The sequence below is a fragment of the Anguilla anguilla genome, chromosome 3 (genome assembly GCF_013347855.1).
Source record: "Anguilla anguilla isolate fAngAng1 chromosome 3, fAngAng1.pri, whole genome shotgun sequence".
Taxonomy (NCBI): domain Eukaryota; kingdom Metazoa; phylum Chordata; class Actinopteri; order Anguilliformes; family Anguillidae; genus Anguilla; species Anguilla anguilla.
The window spans coordinates 5789590-5812468 of record NC_049203.1 but is presented as its reverse complement, the minus strand read 5'-3'; the positions used below and the strand labels follow the sequence as shown (position 1 = coordinate 5812468).

Sequence of the window (22879 nt, the reverse complement as noted above, 5' to 3'; positions counted from 1 at the left end):
CAAAAGCAATATGCCAACAGCAAACACACCAGCAGAGTTTGTGAGGAGCTCTGGGTGAGAGGCAACGGGGAGACCGCTTCCGATAACTGACTCTCTCGTCTTTTTTATACGTTTCCTTTTGTGTCGTTAAAGTGAACTCCACCCGTCCGACTGTCGTTTAGTCTGCGCACAAGCAAAAAAACAAACAAAAAAAAAAACAAACAGTATATACGAATGAAGGAAACTTTCCCGCTGAGATCTCTACTCAGTGTTCCCCGAAATGTCTTTCATTTGTAATAGAATCAACTGCAAAAGTCATTCCGACCTTCCGAAGTTACTACAGCACCGATTATAATTGTGAAGCATCAGTGTAATAACAGTAAATGCTTATTTTTAGCCAATATGCAAAACAGCACAGGGTATTTTGATGTGTTCTCTATATAAAACTTTGACCCGTTAGCTAATACCCACATTTAATCCTGACTGGGGTGGGGGTGGGGAGGTTGGGATAACAAAAAAGGTTTGAGCCTCTACATGAAAATGTCCATTTTAAATGGTTTGAGAAAAGGTGGACTTGTACATACGTGTTAATACTGTACTAATAAATATATATAATGGAACACTTGTTGGCATTGTGCTGCTTGTTTCTGCTTGGTAGTGTGTGACTGGGTTTGTACGGACTGGCGTAATGCTGAAATTGAAATTAGCTGTATGAAGTTCAGTTCATTTCAAAGTGAAGAGCGCTGGAATGTAGACAGACATATCCTGCCCTGTCTTTCCTGGAAAGGAAATGTTCTTAAAAAGTGCAGAGAGCAAAAATGCAATGTGGAATCCTGTGACATTTCCATGGCACTTCTTTGATTGGTGAACAAGCTGTGCTGGTTAAACAGACTCGAAAAAATAAATTCCGCACATTGGAAATTCATTTCTGTCCTCGTATAAAATTATTCCACCCGTCGTTGCTGATGTTCTTCTCCTCCTGAATAATGCCTCACACGTTTAACGCAGAACTAACTGACTGGTGTAATTCTCGATGTCGACACAGAGAGGCGCTCTAAGCTCATTTAGTGGCGACGAACGAACATCTCGTTGTTTTGGCACGAGCCCAAGTTCAGGCACGCAGGGGCATTTATGACATTTATAACAGCAGATACATCTGTATGAATACGGAGCGAATCCCTGCTGTTTGTTCTGGTGAGTAAAGCATAGTCCGGGGTGGGGGCGGGGATTTCACGAAGCGGGTTTGCGGAGTTAGCTGGATAACTGCACAGAGTAAAACCCGGAAACCTCGTGAAAATCTGGAACTGTGGTTTTACTTCGCTGCGTTATGTAATGCTAACACAATAATCCCGCACCGTGAAACACCCCCTCATACAGAAGTTTATGGTTTATGACAATATGCTGGCTTTACGATGGCTGGTATATCGACAATTTAGTGGTTTAAATCAAACTAACACACTAAAGAAAGTTTGTTTAAGCGTATTTTCGGTTGGAAATCTTCCCTATGACTCATACTAGCTACAGTGAGACCTCTGCACTCATGGACAGAAATGGCAATATGATATAAAAAACAAATATTAATAATAATAATAATAATAATAATAATAATTAAGAATAAATGCTATAAAAATTAATGTGCAGTCTCTGGACACACAGCACAGCTGTACGAGGTGCTTTAGACTCACTGGAAGGATATTTATTCGCTGCGAAACCTGTGTACACTGCCCCTTTAGCGGGGAATTGTAACACCGCCAATGTCGTCAGAAACGTCTGTGAAAATCCGTAATACCCATCATCATCACAGGCTGTCTGTCTGTAACCTTCTCCCCCCGTGTTATTTTCAGTACCTTTCAGCAAAAGAGTGGTCGTGCGGAGTAGGTTACTTTAAAGAAATTTTTTTTTTTTTTTTAAATCAGTGTCTACAGCAGGGGAAACGATTTAAACAGTTCTCGAATAGCCCACCCCCCCCCCCCCCCCCCCCCCCCCCCCCCCCCCCCCCCCCCCGCCTTCCCGCACCTCTTGGGCCCCACAGTAAGCTTTCTGTTGAAAACCATAAAAGGCATTTAATTAGAAAGAGAGAGAGCTTTGTGCGAAAGAAAGCGGTATGGGGTGGAGAGGGGTAGGTGGAACCACCCCTCCCCTTCAACCACAGGCTCTGCAGGCCTCTTAAGTAGTCTGTTAAAAGGGAAGGTGTTGAAACACCTTTTTTTTTTTTTTTTTTTTTAACTCTAAAAGGCTATACATTTCTCCCAGATGGAGTTTAAAAAGTAACACACTGTCAGCTATGTGCATGTTTCTGTGTGTTCGCAAAGCATACAAGGACCTGTCGCCCTGCAGTCTTTGACACAGTGTCAGGCCCCTCCCATTATTAGCTTGCCTGCCGGCACCACAAAGCAGTTTCATACCACTCGAAGCAAGGACAGCTCACCACTGTGCACCTCACAACTTCCAGCCCTCATTTCCACAGCAGAAACGACAGAATGGCTTATGGTGTTTTTTCATCCCCCCCCCCCCCCGTTTAATGTCTGTGTGTGCGTGTGAGGTGTGCGTGCATATGTATGCATCTGTGCATGCATACAGGCATGTAGGTTTGTATTTGTTATTGTGTACACTGTCCAGTGTCTGTGTAATATCTACAGTTCTGCAGCAAAATCAAAAAAAATTCTGAGCGTAAAGGCTTCTCAATGCTCTACAACTGAACTGTTAGCATTGAAGGGCTCTCCTGATGGCAAACGGGGGGAGTCAGTCCATAGTCACAGAACTGCCCGGCAGCGCAGAGAGACCAGGAAACGACAGCTCATCTCCAATCAGTGTTACACAATGCATTTAGCATTCGGCAAACGGTGTGCGTCAAAAAAAAAAAAAAAAAAAAAGCTTACCTACTGTGTATTTTTAGCAGTGCAGAGTAAGATAAGGCGGTGCGGTTTTAGCAGAGAAAAATGCCTCTGGTTTCGCTTGACGTCTGTGGCACCAGACCTCAGCCAGGGCCTGCCGGCCTGTGGGGCCGAGAGAAATAAAGCCACCAGCGCGTTCTCAGAAACGCATCCTGTTATCGATGTCCGCTACGCTACGGTTACGACAAAACCGACCGTGGCGTTCTGGCCGCACTGCGCAGATTCGAGGCTCTGTTTTTTGTGCTTGCGGCCCGTGGAAATATCTGGTTTCTGGGGTGTAAGAGTGAGACGCATTTTTTTTCCCCACGTCCCAGAGTTTAAGGCTAAAAGTCAGTCTGTTTGGACCAGTGTCTGCTTCACAATGTGTTTTAATGTTGTAATGTAATGAATGTCATATCACCCAAAAAGCTACAGCTTCCTGACACCCGTACTGCATATACCACTGCCCCCCACGCACACGCACACGCACAAACACACACACACACACACACATACGCATGCACACACACACACACACACAAGCTCACACACGCACACAAGCACACACACGCAGACACATATATGCATGCACACAGGCACACGCACGCAACCACACACACACACACACACACAAAGACATACACAATACCTAAATCATTCATTATGCACGGCATATTGCAACTATTGTTTAAAATACTTTGATTGATGGCATGATTTTCATTGGTTTTTCTTTTCTTGCTTGTTGTAATGGAAAGTTGGTCTGAGGTGTGAAGTTGATCAGAGCGTCAGTGTGGTTTCAGCGCTGAGAGAGGGAGGTGTGAACACAGCTCTGTGCAGCAGGTCAGTCTTCCTGTGCAGCTCTGGTCTGTGTAGAGCTGAATATACAAGGCCATATATAATATACAAATTAACCTCAGCAAAGGAGACTGAAACAAACAAACAAACAAACAGAATAAAATGCTTTTGCTTACCTAACATGCCAAACAGTGTTTTTTGCAACCTATGAGATGAAATCAGAGTGAAAACAAATGGTGTGCATGAAAGATTATTCTAATAATTAGTTGTTCAACTGGCAAGAAGTGATATGCAGAGTGACTTAGGAGGCTGTAATGGAAAGATACCTGTACTCTACAGTAGTTTATTTTAAGAGCTGAAAGTGCAGTGAAACTGGTACAGAGCCTCTAATAATAATTCAGACCAAAAGACCAGTTAAGCATACAACCGGTCTGATATATGCCTGTACTGTTCTTAAAGGTCCTCCTAAAACCACTGCGCTTGGTGAAGTATGCTTATTGAGCATAATTTACAAGCGCTGATTACAGCATTGGTTGTTTTTTTATATTTGTGTTAATTGTGTATTTTGTTGTGAACCCAGAGTACTAAATTGGGGGGGGGGGGGGGGGGGGGGGGTTTCATGCAGGTACAGTGATTGTTCAATAAGAGCAAGGAGAAGTCACATGACCTCTTACATGGGTGAACCTGTGGCATTGAGCGATGAAGCCATACCTCACTTCGGGCACTCTGCATGCTCAAAACAGCCCCCCCCCCCCCCCCCCCCCGGCCAGAAAATGACCTTTATTAGCGAAAGCTGAGACAGGCGTCGGTTCGAGTGGAGGGTGACGTGTCACTTCCTGTGGCGTGAGGCAGGGGGGAGTAATAGCGCGGCGTTGGGCGTGACCCGCCGAGATCAGACAGAAACCCCGGTGGACTGAGCAGTGAGGATGTTTTTGCTCGTTCGCTGCTCGTGTCTTGCGCTTGTAGTTAATTCTGTGATTCTGCTCGTTTACCGACAAACTGGTTTCGTGCACGTTATCCAAATGGCCGACCGTATCCTAAACCCCATCCGCTAGCAGCCTGCAGCTTCGCTATTGCTGAGGCTATTAAAAAAAACACAATATAACCCTATAATTTAAACAGCAGAATGGCCTTTGAGCTCTGAATGGCCGGTGGCAACAGCAGATGTCCAGGAGATTATACCGTTCGCCATTTCCATCGGTCCATGTCTTCAGTACCGTAGACTGAGACTGTGCTACGAGCTGCCCCTTTTAGTTCCTATTAAAGAGGGCTAATCAGTGCACAACATGTCCGTTTCCTTTCAAAACAGCGTCTACTGAGGTTTTGTGGTGGGCTAGCTTGTTCTGCACTGCTGGTAGATCACAGAAATATATGCTAGAGCTAACCTTTGCTCTATAAAGTTTGTTGTCTCCGGTGACAAAGGCAGCCTTCAATATCTTTTTGCCTGCAGTGTCTGGTGCAGCTACTGAAGTCAGCACACCTAGGATTATTATTATTATTATTATTATTATTGTTATTGCTATTGTTTTTGATGTTATTATTATTATTATTATTATTATTATTATACCAATTGTACGTAGAGGGAAATACTGACCTGGCAGGGTGGATGAGTCGCTATATGCTTTATAACGTGTAATAACCAAGTATAAAAATGTAGAAGACTCACAAAACAGTATATAAAAATGGATGAAATCTGAAGAGGAGGCTTCAGCAAAAGTATTTATTGTGATGACTTATTGTACAAAATGTTCAAAATTCAAGGCAAACTAATGTTTTGGTCACAGATCATCACCAGCAGACCGTCACTAGGTGCCCCTGGAATAATAGTTCCAAAAATCACGTGTGATACAATATTGTTTTTTGGGATTATCTGGAAAAAGCATGTGGTACTCATGCAGCATAAAGTGTTGTCGGAAACACTTAACCAGTGGGGTGATGGGCAGAGAAGGAGTTCAGTTTCTTACCCGCAATGCTGCATAATATCCCAGCCCCCCCCTCCCCAACCCCCCCCACCCTTCATCTTGTAGCAGCATATACAACATGGGTGTCCAGCTCCTCCCTCCTCCTGGGTTTCTTCCTGTTCTGAGCAAAATTCAATGCCGCGTAATTCAGTGTTTCTGGGTCTTCATCCTGGAAATGGAAACATACTGGCACTTTAGACAGGGAAAGCAGTCTTTCCACAAGACATAAGCTTACTATCACAGATATTTAAATATATATATATAATATAAATTATTATTATTATTATTAAGTCGTAGTAGTAGTAGTATTGCTGTAGTGAGCATTTGTATGCAAACAGATTTGTAAACGTTATAGTGTATAGAAATATACTATATGACAAACTACATTTAGAGTATAGTAGAACCTCAAGAGAACAGAACCCCAACTGAACAGGGGCTGCAACAAGAAGCCGAATTTGCAGTCATTCTTTGTCAAGCCTGAAACATTGCTGAACACTTCGATAGTTCAAGTAAATACCTAGTGTATATGGGACGAATCGTATCTTCTCGTTGACAAACGCTCTTGTGCATGAAAGTGGTTAGTATGAGATGCTAGCTGTGTTGCTAACGTGCTGCACTTTTCCATCAGAACCATTTTCCCAAATTTTAAACCAGTGAAACTTACCACCCGTTTGTTATCTGAGTTATGCTGAGAAGCTTTCCCTGTAAGGCCAAAACATGGAGAAGAAAGGACAGAGAGCCGATTTAATGACCGGATCTAAAAATTCAACATAAGTTAATTTTTTTTTTTTTTCACACAACTCAAGGCTGTGTTTAACACTATGCATACTAGCGCACAGTAGCTTCACAGTGTCCAGTGGTGATAAAAATACAGGTTCAGAAAGTAAAAGTCCTTCCCAAAATTCAGTTCCAGTCACCCTAGATTTGCGAAATGGCACAACTCTTCTGCCGTGACATTGACCCATTTAGTGAACTCAGCTGGGCTGAGTTCAGGGGGTGGAAGCAACACACGACGGGACTTTTAACTTTCTCAGCCCTGGACCTTTCCCCCTCTTGACAGTGTCCAGATAATAGTGTTGCATGTATTAGCTGGATCATATTTGGGGCAGCGGTAGGGTTCACTCCCTCTGTACCACCTGTGTTACGCTTTATTTGTACCTGTCCCAGCGACTCTGCAGACCAAGACAAAAATCACCACGAGCTGTATTGCACTCACTCCTCCCAAGGCCCAGAGGACGGGAAAATGAGTGACGCATACACTTTCTTTGCAATCTCCTGCATGGAGAACAAACAAACAACAACAAAAAAAAACACATAATGGAACTTTTTTTTTCTGTTCACCAGAACATTTGTTCATTGCAGTCCGGAGAAGGTTGTAGCAAAAAAGACTGAAGAATAAAAAAGGATTCTGAGGAGAAGGACTTGAGAATGAACATGTGAACTGACAAAGGCTTTGTTGGTTACGATGGACTTAAATACATCAGTACAGATCTGTGGTGAAGGTCAGTCTTATTCCTTTTGTCACTCCAATCAGTGTCATTGGAAAACAAACAAAATGATCTTGTTAAACATACAAGTAATTCCAACTCAAATGTTATGGAAACGATACAAAAAGCATGATTACATTATTATTTGAAATGAAACAAAATTTTGTGAGATTTTACAGAGCTCTAGTTTTCTTGGAGACTTTTGTAGCCTGGCTTCAGATAAACTCAAATGCTCATGGTTATATTAAGGAGAAAAAAAAAACCAATTGCTTGACTCTACCTTCTTCTGTTGTTGTCGGTGACATCTGTCCTATTCAAAAATTTAATGAGAGATAAGAAATTAGGCACACGATGATCATATCAAATTCATGGTTCATCATACAAAATTAATGACAACAAAAACAACATTTGCCTTTCAGGCATAACATGGCACATGCAGTAGGATGCCACATATCAGTTATAAAACCATTCCTCAAATTAAATGAAATTAAATTCAGGTTAAGCAAGCTAAATAAAATTGAAATAAGTTAATTTTATCAATTGTGAACTACAATTTTTAGGTTAAAGCAAAACATATGACTTGAAGTAGCATACATTACCTTAAGTGGGATTATTTTTTATAGTTCTTTTATTTTTATATAATATTAAATCATTTTTATCAAATAATATTTCTTCCTTTGTTTATTTATTTTAAAAATGTACAGTTGGAAGGTTTATAATTAAAATGTATAATCATTTATAGGGGTAAATTAGCTAGGAATAGGTAAATTACATACATGTCAATAGATCATTACATAGAAAAAATTCCCTCTGTTCCAGTATTCACACACAGACTTCCACTGGCCCTTGATTTAGTCACTGCATTATCCAATAAATAATATAATTTTTTTCTTAAGGCACTGAAAAAGTAATATTACAAAACTTTTTTTTAAAATGTCATGTTTTATTGAGAACTTCCAATCAGTGTGTATATTGCGGCACTTTCTGGCAATCACCCAGTCGATTAATAATAATAATAATAATAATAATAATAATAATAGTAATAATAATAATAATAATAATAACATTTATACATATGTATTAACTGGTAATGACATAAACCAAAGTGTGAGATGGCAGTTATAAAAATATGTTCACTGCAATAGCAGTATGACGTGAGAAATGTCTCGTTTTCAGCGGGATAAAACCTGCAAAGCCAGAATTTTATTTTATTTTTCCTCAGAACTAAATTCTGCTTAGGAAGTGAATTGTTCTTGTTTTGCCATGCAGCCTGGACATCACCAAACTGTACAGTGATTTTTTTTTCAGTCTACTTCTCATTACCCTTCCAGCATATACATTTGAATACATTTCTATAAAATCTGCTAAATTATTACCTTGCTCATGGGCGTTTATTCAATATTTAATAAATCTGTAATACATTTAATGCAGCTTAATATTAATATTAAATATTCATGTAGAACTTTGTCTTCTTTACCTTCAACCTCCACCCGTGTTGCACTGTCGAATACCACTTTGGATGTCCCCATTTTTCCACAGAAATACAGACCAGAGTCCGATAAATCCACGTTTATGATTTCACAGCCGAAACTGCTGTTGGTCCGGCGCAGCAGTTTTATATGATCTCGGCGAAAATTGTTGTGATGTTTAACTTCTGAATGACCGCTATCGTACACCGAAAAGATGCACAGGGGCACCGAATCGTTTGGCCCGTGCCTGAACCACCCCATGTAGCCCCCGGCGCCGCTCATGCGAAAGGAGCAGGGCAGCGTGACGGTGTCCCCACGCTTCACTACCACGGAGGAGACCTCAGCGAGCAGCGCTCTGCCGATCAGGCCTGGAACCCAAAAAACAAAAAACAAAACCACTTCACTCATCCGGGCTTGGATCATTGCACGCGCTTGCCTTGCCGTGCCAGTACTTAGATTTAGCAACCGCTCTCACCCAGGGCCGCTCTCGTTCTTTTAACGTAAAATCCATTCGGACCGCTGGATACTTACTAAATATATAATATCTGGTACATTACATTACATTACATTGCAGGCATTTAGCAGACGCTCCTATCCGGAGCGACTTACACAGTTTTTTACAAAGCATTTACATCTATGCAGCTGGATGTATACTGAAGCAATGCAGGTGCGGTACCTCGCTCAAGGGTACGACTGCAGCGTCCTAGTGGGGACTGTCATTAAACATCCGTGAACTGAATATTTACTGATGCTTACTCAGGTGAAGAACGCACTTCATGCCCTGCAGCTCTGAGGGCAGCTGTGAATTTGCAGCAGGCATCCAGTCAGAGGTGTCCCATGACACAAAACAACCTGATTGAAAAGTCAATAGTGCCGCATCCAGCGTAGAGCAAGACTGGCACTTTTAAGATACGGTAAATCTAAAAATTGGCATTGCCACAGCGGGGCATGCGTTGGATTAAAAACCCACTTACTCGTGCCGTAGAGCATCAGGACAGAGATGTAGGTCCTTGCCATCCTGCGCCTTGCTGTAGTCTGTCAATCTCAGGAGCTCTTTCAGAATACCGCACAAATAAATGAAAAGACTGTTCATTATGAACAGAACACTGGAAATAAAGAACCAACAGTGACTGCACAGACTTTTTTATTTCACCACAAGGCCACACCCTCACATTTCCGGCTTATATTTAGATACAGACATCAAAATCAGGCTTTAAAAAAAAGATAAAAGATTTAGAACAGGGAAGTTTGTCTCAGGTGGAAACCTAAAACAGCACTTGGTTGTCTTTTTTTATTTTTTACTTGTTGCAGTCACTAACCGAGGCTACACTTGCTCAGCATGCTGGAGTTACATTACCTGCAGTGTGTCTTATGAATATATGAAGCCATCCCTTTGTCTTGCTAAAGATGCCAACATGTGTTCTATACTCTGTAAAGCCTAAATGTGATTTTAATAAAGGAATTAATTCGTGCACTAAGCCATTTTCCCCATTAAAGGGTCAAAGAGTTTAACTTAAAAGTTGAAGACCAGTGAATGCTTGAACGGATTGAGCCACCCTAGGCCGAACCTTCTTGGCAGTCTTGTTTTCTCACTGGAGTCAACTCAATCGAGCAAACCGAACGAGTAGGTTTCACGCTTTGGTAGCGGGTCTCAGGGTCGGTCCTTCGTCTGCGCGCTGCGATGAAAAGCAGAGAGAAATTAAGCGCGTGAAAGCGCAGGGGGCTTTCACTGATTTCCTTTTATTTCACACCGCAGAAGGAAAGGTCGCCTTGTGGTGCGACGCCGTGCTCGGTGTGTGAAGCAAGCCCTGTGTGCTTTAAGCTTGTACGTCCCCCACTCTGTCTGTTTGGGCCACGTTTAACTCAGTTAAACAGTTATCTACATATTCATTACATTACATTACAGGCATTTAGCAGATGCTCTTATCCAGAGCGACTTACACAACTTTTATGCAGCGTATTACATACATCCAGCTGGATTTATACTGAAGCAATTCCAGTTAAGTACCTTGCTCAAGGGTACAACGGCGGTGTCCTTACCTGGGAATCGAACCTGCGACCTTTCGGTTACAAGCCCAGTTCCTTACCCACTGTGCTACACTCCGTCCGACATATTCAATTATGTCTCATTCTCTACCTCTTACACAATGCAATGTACGTATAATAGAAACATTAGTGTCTTTCATATTGCATTGCTGTGTAGTGACACTGTGAAATTTCCTGCTCTGGCTTTTTTTCTTCTTCTTAAAAAAATAATCTGAATGTGTTTGTAGGAGCCTGTCCAACTGAAGCACCATAACATGACATAATATGACACGACGTGTCATATTACATTATATCATGTTATGGTGCTTTAGTTGTTCACATTCTAAGATTTAGAACAGGATAGTCTGTCTCAAGTGGAAGGCTAAAATGACATGACTTGACACGACACGACACGACATGACATGACATAACATACAATAACATAACATGATGACGAGAACAGGCCATTCAGCCCAACAGTGCTCACAGTGCCATTTTCCTGCCACTGAAGTGTACCTAGTGCTCAGTTTAGTTTCACTTTCGTGGTGGGAAGCACCGCTTCTCAGCGCGGTGAAATGGGCTCCCAGTTCCTCAGGATTCCTGGCCTTGCCAGAGCTAACTTTGACGGCCACCATTTTTTTTCCAGAACACAATCCCTGTTTAAAAATGAACCAGGAGTTTTAATCCTGATGTGCTGTTCTGATCATTTTGGCAAAAATCTGGTTTGGTGATGCCTGAGACAGCTGATACTACTCAAAAAATGTAATGCAATTAAAATGAACTGCAATCATTCAAAATGGTTATGATCATGTTCTTAATACTCTATTTTGAACGCAGACAGTTATAGCAGAAGAACTTTGTCGACTCTAGTCCAGAACTATAAATACAAGCCACGTTTCTTACAGTCTACTGTACCTGCTGGCTCAGGGAAGGAGTCATATTTTGGCCTGTTTGAGGAATCAGATGCATTTTTAGGGAAGACATGCACTGTGGAAAAAGCACTGCTATTCCTGCATCTAAACAGAATTAATACACATCACACACATAAGATAATGAGAGTTGAAAATACAGATGAAAATATATTTTAGGACAGTAAGTTCATGTACAGACTCTTTGTACTGAGAACTAATGGATTTCAAACAGCGGCTTCAAACATACAGGTGAGACACAGCATCACTGTCTTAAGACTGTTATTGCCACTCGCCTTTCTTTAACAGAAACGTAACTGTCAAAGGCTGTGACCATTCTGGTAGGGTCAGAAGAGCTGGACACAGGGAGATGCGGGAATTCCGGATTACACCGGGTTTTATCGATATACGGAGACAGCGTTTTCCAGCCCAAGAAAATAAACACACGAAAAAGCCTTCGCCCGTCACCCTCGCAGGATCTGGGTGAAAATAGAAAAACTAAAACCAAAAAAACAATAGCTCTGCCCTCAGCGTGCACTCCCTCTCTCTCTCTCCGACACGCAAGGGGATTCCTGGGCTCAGACGCCTATACTGTGAAAGAAGCACACGTTTAAATCCTGGACTGATTCATTACACAATCCAGGTGTGTGTGTGTGTGTGTTGTGTCTGCTTAGCCAGTAGGCCTGGTCCTCTAATTGCCCTGAGTTCCTCTCGCCAAGCCGAGGCCTGCCACAGCGACGTACTGCGGCCCATCCACTGATTTTTGGCTCAGGAAAGAATCTGCATGAAACCGTAATGCTAAATGCTCGTACAACGCCTCCGCTCGCATAGTCTTGCAGAGTGCATCTCATTGACAGTTATTCATTTCCACTAACAGTCAATGTTGTATGTATAGCAGGTTGTGCCTTTAAAATAGGCCTGACGAGGGCCTGGCTGTAAAAATGTGATGAGTGTATTACCATTGTTCTGTGGTAAATAGGCAATCTATCTCAAAAGGCAGTTTGAACAATATCGTTTTGCATTATGCTAAAGGTCTGTGATTGAGTTAGCAAGGTCATGATTTGATTTGTCAACAGTAACTGGCCGCTGGTTTCTAAGCAAAGCCACATCCCTGGAAATTAGAAAGACCTACCTCACATCATGATGTCACCCTAGTAAGTCTCATGGTGCCATGAGTTTTTGAGTTTGAAAAGTATGTCCAGGAGAACAGGTAACCGTTAAGCCAACTGCATCATTTAAAACATAAATGAATGAATGAATCATTGCATTTTGATAGCACTTTTCCGAACATTCGAAGTGCTTCACAGTGATGAGGGGGAACTCACCTCACCCACCACCAATGTGCAGCACCCACCTGGGTGATGCACGGCAGCCATTTTGCACCAGAACGCTCACCACACATTAGCTAAGGTGGAGAGTGAGAGTGCATTTTTTTTAGCTAATTTTAATCATGTTAGCCAAATAAACATGTAAGCAAAGGCACACTTACAGTTATTAAATATGGTGAGCATAAGTCAAACAGATCTATATACAGTATGTACTGTACAGCCACACTCTCACAAGCAATTAACTGCATTTGCAGCGGAATTATACACAGCTCTGAGTTTTGTGGCTTGATGCTCATGCTGTAACCCGCCCCCTGGTGTCAGGTGCTGGGAATGCACCCGTTCTCTGAGGAAGAGTGGTGAACATGTACTCAGCTGCTGTGTAGCATTCATCACACTGGACCCATTCTTTTGCATTTCACAGAAATTTCTGTGTTTTGTGACCATGATTCATATTATAATGTAATTTGTCAAAAAGTCAAACGCTTTGAAGGTAAAGGGGAGCAGGAACTGTGGTGTCGGGAATGGTAGATCATTTATTTTGTTTGTTCGTTTTTCATATGGGAGGAACCCTCAGCTAGACTGAGAAAGAGAGCATCATATACTACAATGCAGCCCGCAAACAAACAAGATGGATGCATTTAGCATACAATTACGGTCTGTAAAAGCTGAACAGTGGGATCTTAACCAATCAACACAAATCCTTCAGTAACTCAGACATACAGGATGTTCAAAAGTGGCTATCATCTACCTGCACTAATGGCAGACATGTCTCAGGTTAAACAGATGTAGTTTTCATTTTAACTTTTCAGGGGACAACCAACAGGAATAGGAACTAAGAACATGAACATTGGGGGGGGGGGGGGGGGGGGGTTTCTCAACGTTGGGGAGGACGTGTGTCCCCCCATGTCATCCTAAGACCTTCATCCATGGGTCAGGGCAGTCATGAGTAGAGGGTGAACCCTGATAAACAGCTCTATATCAACAGCTCTATATCAACATACGGTATTAGCGAGAGCTAATCCAGTATAGACAGGTAATAGAAATAGGGGAGTCCCCACCTTGTCTGTGACAGTCGTGATGTCACTTTCCTGGTAGAAAACATAGAGGAGCTCCACCAATCAGAGAGTACGTCGGGAGCAGTGACAGAACAACAATTCTTGGAAGTCGTCTCTGGCTTTGCTGCTGGGATACCTGCAAGAACTACAATGGAATAGCCAAAAAGTATCTACCAATCAATGTCATCGTTGTTGTACTGGTTGTTACCAATGTCCATAATTGGTGGAGCTCCTCCCTGCCATCTATCGTGACTGGCTCATCCATTTTTTTCATCAGCCTTGATGTGTTTCCATTGGCTGAGCCTGATCCCAGGCATCCTGCCTGCCAGCTCTGTAGAGGTACTACACTGTATCAGTTTGTAATCAAACAAAAGTGTATACCAGATATACCTGTTTATATATGTTTACACTTTGCCAATTAAAGAAAGGCATGTGCCATTATCTCATTTGGTTCTGATTGTATTTTATACCTGACAGGGAAAGGCAATTTTCAATATATGAACTTACTTGTATGCTAACTTTTAAAAACATTTTTTTAGCCCTTCCATTTTTCTCTTCCTTGTTTAAGGGTTTGGTTAATGTCAGTTCATCTGAAGTGATTGGCTGACAGCGATTACATCAGCCAGTCACCACAGATGGCCACTGGTTCTGACCTATTTTTCGCAAGATGTTTCCCGTTGATACCCTTGTGTTTAGACCTTTCTCTTCACGCTTCTCATTGTGTTGTCACCTTTGAGTGCAGCAGATAACAAAACAAAGAGCTTCCAAGAAGATGAGGGCTGTCTGCTTAATCCTTTTCTACCTCACTGAAATTTGTAAGTGAAAAATCTAAATGATTAAAACGAAACATATTTTTAAATTTGAAACAAAAAAAAAAACAAAAAAAAAAACAAAGATACACATTGAAAAACAGACTATTTCTAAACTTAGGAAGATATTTAATGCTGAAATATTCAAGAGAGGGAGAACTCTGAAGACGACAGCAAGGAATGATTTTCGTCCCCCCGCATAGATGTGATTCTCTTTCATATGTCATTTTTAATGCATTGTATTGCAAAATATCATATGTGAAATAAGAAAATGCCATCAGCACATTGCTACACCTGACGAAGACCAAAATGGTCGAAACGTTGTCACTGCTCACGGATTTTAGTTAAATAAAAATCACTTGGGAGCATAATAGCAGTGTAGTAGTATTTTCTTATTTTGCATTATTCTTCTTTTTTTTTTTTACCAGGCACCTGTGCTAAATTTTGGATGTGCGTATGCCTTTATTATTAAAATGTCAGATGTACTCATAACTGTGATAATATAATGTGATAACTTTATGCTTTTTCCAGATGGCCAGCTCTGGAAGAGTGTAGATCAGCCCGACGTGCTGGTGACAGCACAGCCTGGAGACACTGTGATCCTCCCATGTTTCTACTCTGCACAAGAAGTGCCCAACATCAACTGGTTCAAGCAGCCTCTTCGACAGAAGCCTCAGCTTGTAGCAATAATAATAAACTCTGAATCAGATGCTATATTTGTAAATGAGTTTAAAGACAACACACGCTTTAGTGCTGAAGCAGCAAAGGGGGTCTTTAATCTGATTGTGTCAGGAGTAGAGCCGTCTGATTCTGCAACATACTACTGCGCTATTTCGCGCTACAGTGAGATGAGCTTTGGAGATGGAACCACTTTAATGGTGACGGGTAAGTTTGAACCTTTATTACTTTTGCAATAGCTTAATTTGGTGTTGTCATTTGTCATTCTACTGTATAAAGTGCATGCTATGGATATGTTTATTTTATATGTATATATTTTTTTTTATTTTATTTTTTATTTTGTTTTGTTTTTGGAGAAATGTTATTAAAAATATACCTGCGCAATTTTAAATGACCACCCATGAACCATCACGCTGATATTTATGACTTTATCAGACTCTGTTAAAGGTGATGTTTTAGTCAAACACAGGTCTGTAATTTTATATTTGCACCAATGCTCTGAAAGAAAATGATATTGAAGGACAATTTTTTATCATGTTGTTAACACTCCCATTCTGTGACACCATCACTCTGTGTTCAATCTAATAGCATGCTGTATCTCATTACATAGTAAGCACGCATAATTTCAAAGGCTAAATATACTTTTATAATTATACTAGAATCTGCCATATGTTTCATTAAATTTTTTATTTTTTGTCAGTCATTCAACAAGCAGGCATTCAAACATTATTCTATAAATACCATAGCACAGATTTTGTATTTGTCTATTTTCTTAAGTTCCAGTTTGCAAACTATGTCTTTTTTAGTGATAATAACTATAAGGTAAGGTAAGGTACTGTAATCTTTATTATCCCCGAGGGGCAGTTTGTTGCTATTTCTGCCCTGGTGGAACATTGATTTACAAACTAATATTTAATTTCATACAATTGCAATAGTTTCTAGTATGGTATAATTGATCCTTTACAGTCTCACCTTTGCATGTTTTTGTGTCTGCCAAACAGTTCTGAATTTATACACTGGAAGCATTTCCAAACACTGCCACAGCATTGGTTTGGGTCATAAAATCGTAAAATGTAAAATTGTCATAAAATTTAAGTGGGCGACATTTTTCACCAAATTGGAAGAAGCTTCCTTTTAGCTGCCGCGTCAAAGAACACGCGCTCGTTAACTTCTAACTGCACATTTTAAGCGAGGTTCCAAAATTTATATTCCATTGAATGGTGGGGGGGCATGGTGGTCCGGCCTGGGCCTTTTCTATGTTCTGCCTGTGTCCGTGTGGTCCGGGTACTCCCGTTTCCACAGTCCAAACACGTGCAGGTAGGCTAATTGGAGACTAAATTGCCCATGGGTGTCAGTGTCCTGCGATAGATTTGCAGATACACATTTTTTATTTTATTTATTTTATTTAACCATTATTTAACCGGGAAAACCCAATTGAGATTGAAATCTCTTTTGCAAGGGGGACCTGACACGAAACACACAGTTACCCAACAAGACTTACACCTAACAAAATGTACAAACAATGGGAGGAAAGATTTTACTTTTTCCTTACAAACAGTAGGAAAAATATATTATTCTGTTACAAGTTCATCGCAGTTGCTTAGTTGCTGGTACATAATACAGGAAGCTACAGTAATTACAAATTACACATGCATATCTTGTCTTAAAACTATGCTACGCATCCTATTTGCCTTGTGAGTGTAACCGAGTATATTTGGTAGACTCTTCTTAAGCAAATGCTCAAACCTAAATAATACCAAGTTAAGTCATACAGTGTTTTCCAAAAGACAATTCTGTGTATTTTAACGAGTATGAACCTTTTACAGGGTCAGAGTCACCAAACAGGACAGTAGTGCTGCAGCAGCCCGAGTCTGAGTCAGTGCAGCCTGGAGACTCTGTGACTCTGCAGTGTACAGTACACACTGAGACCTGTGCAGGAGAACACAGTGTGTACTGGTTCCGACAGAGCACAGGAGAGTCCCCTCTAGGAATCATTTACACCCATGGAAACAGGAGTGATGAGTGCCAGAGGACCTCTGGGGCTGTGTCTCCCACACAGAGCTGTGTCTACAACTTCCCCAAGAGGAACCTCAGCCCCTCTGATGCTGGGACTTATTACTGTGCTGTGGCCACCTGTGGGGAGATCCTGTTTGGGAACGGGACCAAACTGAATGTTGAGGGTAAGCTCATTTAATCTCAAGTACGTTTCAATACCACACTTAATATTGGTCCATATTTGCAGTGCATCCAGGTATTGCAAAATGCTTAGATTCTAATGTATTTTTGATGCCATTACATATCCACTTCATTTTTTAAATGCTTGGCAAATGTTTGTATTTCAGGAGGTGAATATGCTGCACAGTTATCCAGGTTTGTCTGGCTGTCAATCATAAGGACTGGAGTCCTGTGTTGCATCTTGCCGATATTTATCCTGACCCATTGCAAAAAGGCATGAATAATAATGCTAATATGGGCTTTCATATCATTTAATCAGCCAGTGAGTCATATTCATAATAATATCTCCTTCTACCTATTCCTTTTCTTCTCCCTTATTATTATGATTGTTATTATCATCGTCGTCATCATCATCATCACCATTATTATTATTATTGTTGTTATTGTTATTATTATTGTTATTTCCAAGACAGACTCCATATGCAAATAAACCAAGTGTATTAATCCTTATGTGCTGTTCTGATCATTTTTGCAAAAGCCTGGGTTTATGACGCCTGAGACGCCTAATATTAAAAAAGTGGTACAATTCAAATGAACTGCAGTCATTTGAAATGGTTATGATTATGTTCATGATACTCTAAACTTTTTGTACGAAGTCAGTTATTGAAACCCCACCCCTCCCACTATTACAAAGATTCACAAATATCATGATAACTCTCCTGGTCAGGATCATCTTTCACAGTGCTAACATAATTGCCATCATCATCATCATCATTGTAATCATCATCATCATCATCATCATCATCATCATCATCATCTTTTTGAATAAAATTTTTTCCACCTTATTCCAAACAATAAACAAAATGATTTGAGTGTACAAATGTGACGAGTTTTTATTTATTTATGATTGTTCTGTGGTAAATGGATAGTCTCAGACTACAGGAACGCAGTCTCTGAAGGCAGTCTGAACAAGTTTCATCGAGCATTATGCTAAGGGTCTGTGACTGAGTTGGCTTGAATCGCTGCTTACAGCTGACGCCCTACCCACACAAGATCACGTTTTGATTTGTCAGCAGAAGTGATAGGCCTGTGGTTTCTAAGCAAAGCACATCCCTAGAAATTGGGAGGACTGACCTCACTTCAGAATGTGGCCAGGCTTATGGTACCATAAGGTTTTGAGCTTGAATTGTATTCCAAGAAAACAAGTAACTATATATATTTATATAACAACCTATATACTGTACAGCCACATTTACACCGGAAATGAACATGCAGGTCTGAGTCAAGGTCACTCAGCAATGGATGTTTTTTGGGTGATGTTAATGCTGTCACACGCCCCCTAGTGTCTGGTGCTGGCAATGCACCCATTTTTGTGACCCTGTACTTTGGTACCGTTTAACAACAAAAAGTACACGGTCACAACCCTTCCTCAGAAAATTGCTCCATCCCCAGCACCAGACACTAAGGGACCCATTCTTCTGAATTTCACAAAAAATGCCTGTATTTTGTGACCATGATTTACGCTATAATGTAATTTGTCAAATAGCCAAAATACAATTTGAACAGAAAGGACTGCAGATAGTATGGTGGTGGAGGTGGTTTGGGTAACATGGGGGGAACCCTCAGCTAGATTGAGAGAGAGAGAGAGCATCAAAAAACTGCAATGTAGCCTACAAATCACTAATGTGTATGATTATTAGGCTGCATTGACTCTTCTGAGTGTGTACTGAACACTGCACCTGGAAATCTTAAGCTTCTTTGCAATTTCTTGCAGGGAATAACCTTCTTGCCACAATACATGAATGTTTACTTGGCCCCGTACATCTAAGCCTAGCATTTTATTCTTTACCATACTTCTTGCAACTGTAGTGCCTATTTTGCTTGCACTTGAGGCTAAAAGTATTAGGATTCCTGTGGTTTAACAAAAAACCAAAAACCAAAAAAACTAAGGTAGATAATATTTAATTCGATTCAATTACTCAGTTCTACTGGTTGTTGCCAATATATTTCCTCATTGGTGAAGCTCCCCCCGTCATCTCTATTGTGACTGGCTCATCCATATTTTATTAGTCTTGGTGTGTTTCCATTGGCCGGGCCTGATGTCAGGCATCCTGCCTGCCAAATTTATAGAGGGACTACGCTGTGTCAGTATGTAATCAAGCGAATGTGAAATATAGACAAAAACTGTAGATATACCCATTCACATATGTAACACTTTGCCAATTCCAGAAAAGCAGGTGCTGTTATCTTCTTCGATTCTGATTGTATTTTATCCCTGCCAAGCAAAGGCAGTTTAAATATATAAACGTATTTATGTAGCAACAGTTTCCTTAGTCCTTTTATTTTTCTCTTCCTGGTTTGAGAGCTTTGTTCATTTCAAACCCCTCCCAGTTAAGTCGGCCAATCATATCAGATGGTCACAGGCTCTGACCTACCTTTGCCACCAATCACGCTTAGATATTTGTGTATTTAGGCAATTCACTTCGCATTTATCGTTCCGTTGTTACCTTCGAGTGCAGGTTCAGCAAAAAATACAAGGTGCTTTGAAGATGAAGGCTCTCTGCGTAACCCTTCTCCTCCTCTCCGAAGCGTGTAAGTGCAAGATCTAAACGACAGAATGTTTAGATAATCAGAACATTTTTTAAATGAGAAAATACATGACGTTCACATTGAATACAGATATATATTTTTGATCTTAGTATTCCAGGCTGATATTCAATAGAGACGTATTAAGAGAGGGAGAATTTGTAAGATGGCAGTGAGAAATGACTTTCATTCCTGCTCACGCATGTCATTGTCTTTCTTGTGTCATTTTTTTTTGGTTTATTCATCAGGGAAAATGTACAATTTTAACATTAATTTCAGCAATTGAAATCTGATGAACTATAACAGATATAGCTAAAAGCTCATTTCCATCCTGCTGTCTGTATTGCAAAATGTGATCTGTAATGGTAACTGAAATAATTTGAATGCGCTGTACCAGGATGTCCAAACTTATCCGAAAATGACCAGTGGGCCTGCAAGTCTTCGTTTTAGCTCAGCACCGAGACACTTGATTCTACTCATTAAGGTCTTGATTAAAGAACATGATTAGTTAATTAGTTAAGTCAGTTGGTGCAGTCCTTGCCCTTTTTGGATAAGATTGGACACCCTTGCTCTATATCTTTTCCAGATGGTCTGCTTGGGAAGAATGTTGATCAGCCTTACGCGCTGGTGAGAGCTCAGCTTGGAGACACTGTGACTCTCCCATGTTTCCATGCTAAAGATTTTGTGTCCTGTGCCAGCTGGTTTAAGCAGAGTCTTGGAGAGAAGCCCCAGATTGTAGCAATAACAATGAACCCTGAATCAGATGCTATATTTTTCAATGAGTTTAAAGACAGTGAACGCTTCAGTGCTAAAGCAGCGAAGGGGAGCTTTAACCTGACTGTGTCACGAGTAGAGCCGCTGGATTCAGCAACATACTACTGCAGTATTACGCACTTCAATGAGATCAGCTTTGGAGATGGAGCCACTTTAATGGTGACGGGTAAATATGAACCTTAAGTCCATGTTTTATACTTTTTTTTTTGCTCAGGATTTTTTTAAAGGTGAATTTAAATTTTTTAAAATCCTAAGAAAGCAGATCTTTTTTTTTTGTATGGTCACTCAAACTCTGCTTTGTGTATTCATGATTTGGTTAAGCATTAAGAAATATAGGTATATTAACATTTTTTATTATTGGTGATACTGTATGTTGCAGTATTATTTTTTAAAAGTAATTTATACAAAGTCACAAATAGACATTTCCTTGTTATATGAATGGGCATATATGAATTAGAATACAGCTAATTGATATTACTAAGTTAATTGTTATAGTGTTAGTACAAAATCAAATGCTGCATTTGCCTTTCAAATTACAGAATTGGAAAAATTGATTGAATCCATCCAGGCAAATATCCTGATATATAATTTTAGTTATTAAACTGAATTCTTTAGGTCCAGAGTCACAAGGCAGGACAGTAGTACTGCAGCAGCCCGAGTCTGAGTCAGTGCAGCCAGGAGACTCTGTGACTCTGCAGTGCACAGTACACACTGAGACCTGTGCAGGAGAACACAGTGTGTACTGGTTCAGACAGGGCTCAGGAGAGTCCCCTCCAGGAATCATTTACACCCATGGAAACAGGAGTGATGAGTGCAAGAGGAGCTCTGGGGCTGTATCTCCCTCACAGAGCTGTGTCTACAACTTCCCCAAGAGGAACCTCAGCCCCTCTGATGCTGGGACTTACTACTGTGCTGTGGCCACCTGTGGGGAGATCTTGTTTGGGAATGGGACCAAGCTGGACTTTGAGGGTAAGCTCATTTAAATGTATGTATGATTTAATAGCACAGTTAATATTGATTCACATTTGTTATTTAATTAATAAGGAAAATATTTAGATTTTAACATAATGTTGATTGTAGCAACATCTCAATTTCATTTACAATATCCTAAACAAATGTTTATATTTCAGGAGGTGAATTATCCAGGCTTGTGTTACTCTCGATCATACGGACTGGAGTTCTCTGCTGCATCTTGCCAATATTTCTCCTGACCTGCTGCAAAAAGGCATGAATAATAATGCTAATATGGGCTTTCATATCATTTAATCAGCCAGTGAGTCGCATTCATAATAATATCTCCTTCTACCTATTCCTTTTCTTCTCCCTTATTATTATGATTGTTATTATTATCGTCGTCATCACCATCACCATTATTATTATTATTGTTGTTATTGTTATTATTATTGTTATTTACCAGACAGGCTCCGTATGCAAATAAACCAAGTGTATAAATCCTCATGTGCTGTTCTGATCATTTTGTCAAAAGCCTGGTTTTATGACGCCTGAGACGCCTGATGTTACTGAAACGATGTAACACAATTCAGATAACCTGCAATCATTTGAAATGGTTATGATTATGTTCTTGATGCTCTTACCTTTTTGTACAAAGTCAGTTATCACAGAAAGACTTTTTGGAATTTTACTTTAGTTTTAAACTGTAAATACAAGCCACATTTCTTACATGTGTAACTGCTCGCTCTTTGTAAAGGAGTCATATTCTGGCCAGTCTGAGGAATCAAGAGCAGTCTTAGTGAAAATATACCCTGTGAAAAAAAACAAAAAAAAACAATACACTGCTCCTCCAACATCTGAACAGAATTAATACACATCGCACACATAAGATAATGGTAGTTGGAAAACACAAATTAAAATAACAGTAATAATGCGTTATCACTGCTATTGCCATTGACCTTTGTTTAAGAGGCTAGATGACCAAGAACTCAAATACCCTTGCAGAGGCAGGCTAGTATTTGATTA

At 40.4% G+C, this 22879-nt stretch overlaps 3 protein-coding genes across 5 annotated transcripts; 2 read left to right on the top strand and 1 right to left on the bottom strand.

Annotated features, from left to right (window-relative positions):
• The first annotated feature begins 1076 nt into the window (after positions 1–1076).
• LOC118223804 (junctional adhesion molecule A-like) lies at positions 1077–18052 on the top strand. 2 transcript variants are annotated; one of them, XM_035410797.1, is made up of 4 exons: positions 1077–1173; positions 15221–15574; positions 17194–17547; positions 17710–18052. In XM_035410797.1, exons 1-4 carry the CDS (start codon positions 1140–1142, stop codon positions 17820–17822), a joined length of 855 nt encoding a protein of 284 aa, XP_035266688.1. In that variant the 5' UTR covers positions 1077–1139; the 3' UTR covers positions 17823–18052. The 2 variants fall into 2 exon arrangements, with proteins under 2 accessions (XP_035266688.1, XP_035266687.1); XM_035410796.1 differs by lacking the exon at positions 1077–1173 and adding an exon at positions 14582–14695.
• Positions 5354–9697, bottom strand: LOC118223815 (programmed cell death protein 1-like). Of its 2 annotated transcripts, none has more exons than XM_035410810.1 (6): positions 9539–9691; positions 8573–8932; positions 7376–7405; positions 6767–6883; positions 6273–6310; positions 5354–5777 (listed from the first exon to the last, which is right to left on the bottom strand). In XM_035410810.1, the coding sequence occupies exons 1-6, from the start codon at positions 9579–9581 to the stop codon at positions 5664–5666; spliced, it is 702 nt and encodes a 233-aa protein (XP_035266701.1). In that variant the 5' UTR covers positions 9582–9691; the 3' UTR covers positions 5354–5663. The 2 variants fall into 2 exon arrangements, with proteins under 2 accessions (XP_035266701.1, XP_035266702.1); XM_035410811.1 differs by having other exon boundaries at positions 5664–5777; positions 7376–7400; positions 9539–9697.
• A 1646-nt stretch (positions 18053–19698) lies between the features above and the next one.
• LOC118222486 (immunoglobulin superfamily member 3-like) lies at positions 19699–22396 on the top strand. The gene is made up of 4 exons (XM_035408119.1): positions 19699–20134; positions 20715–21068; positions 21482–21871; positions 22033–22396. Exons 1-4 carry the CDS (start codon positions 20092–20094, stop codon positions 22131–22133), a joined length of 888 nt encoding a protein of 295 aa, XP_035264010.1. The 5' UTR covers positions 19699–20091; the 3' UTR covers positions 22134–22396.
• Positions 22397–22879: the final 483 nt, after the last annotated feature.

What these genes read in the sequence shown, in the direction of transcription:
- LOC118222486 (XM_035408119.1), top strand. Translation starts at nt 20,092, where the DNA reads ATGAAGGCTCTCTGCGTAACCCTTCTCCTCCTCTCCGAAGCGT. An exon ending in TCTCCTCCTCTCCGAAGCGT is followed by an intron (nt 20,135 to 20,714) that starts GTAAGTGCAAGA and finishes TATCTTTTCCAG; the next exon opens with ATGGTCTGCTTGGGAAGAAT. An exon ending in AGCCACTTTAATGGTGACGG is followed by an intron (nt 21,069 to 21,481) that starts GTAAATATGAAC and finishes GGCAAATATCCT; the next exon opens with GATATATAATTTTAGTTATT.
- LOC118223804 (XM_035410796.1), top strand. Translation starts at nt 14,653, where the DNA reads ATGAGGGCTGTCTGCTTAATCCTTTTCTACCTCACTGAAATTT. An exon ending in AACCACTTTAATGGTGACGG is followed by an intron (nt 15,575 to 17,193) that starts GTAAGTTTGAAC and finishes AACCTTTTACAG; the next exon opens with GGTCAGAGTCACCAAACAGG. An exon ending in GACCAAACTGAATGTTGAGG is followed by an intron (nt 17,548 to 17,709) that starts GTAAGCTCATTT and finishes TTTGTATTTCAG; the next exon opens with GAGGTGAATATGCTGCACAG.
- LOC118223815 (XM_035410810.1), bottom strand. Translation starts at nt 9,581, where the DNA reads ATGGCAAGGACCTACATCTCTGTCCTGATGCTCTACGGCACGA. An exon ending in AACACGGGTGGAGGTTGAAG is followed by an intron (nt 7,406 to 8,572) that starts GTAAAGAAGACA and finishes ATTTTTGAATAG; the next exon opens with GACAGATGTCACCGACAACA. An exon ending in CTGCAGAGTCGCTGGGACAG is followed by an intron (nt 6,311 to 6,766) that starts GTACAAATAAAG and finishes TTGGCCTTACAG; the next exon opens with GGAAAGCTTCTCAGCATAAC.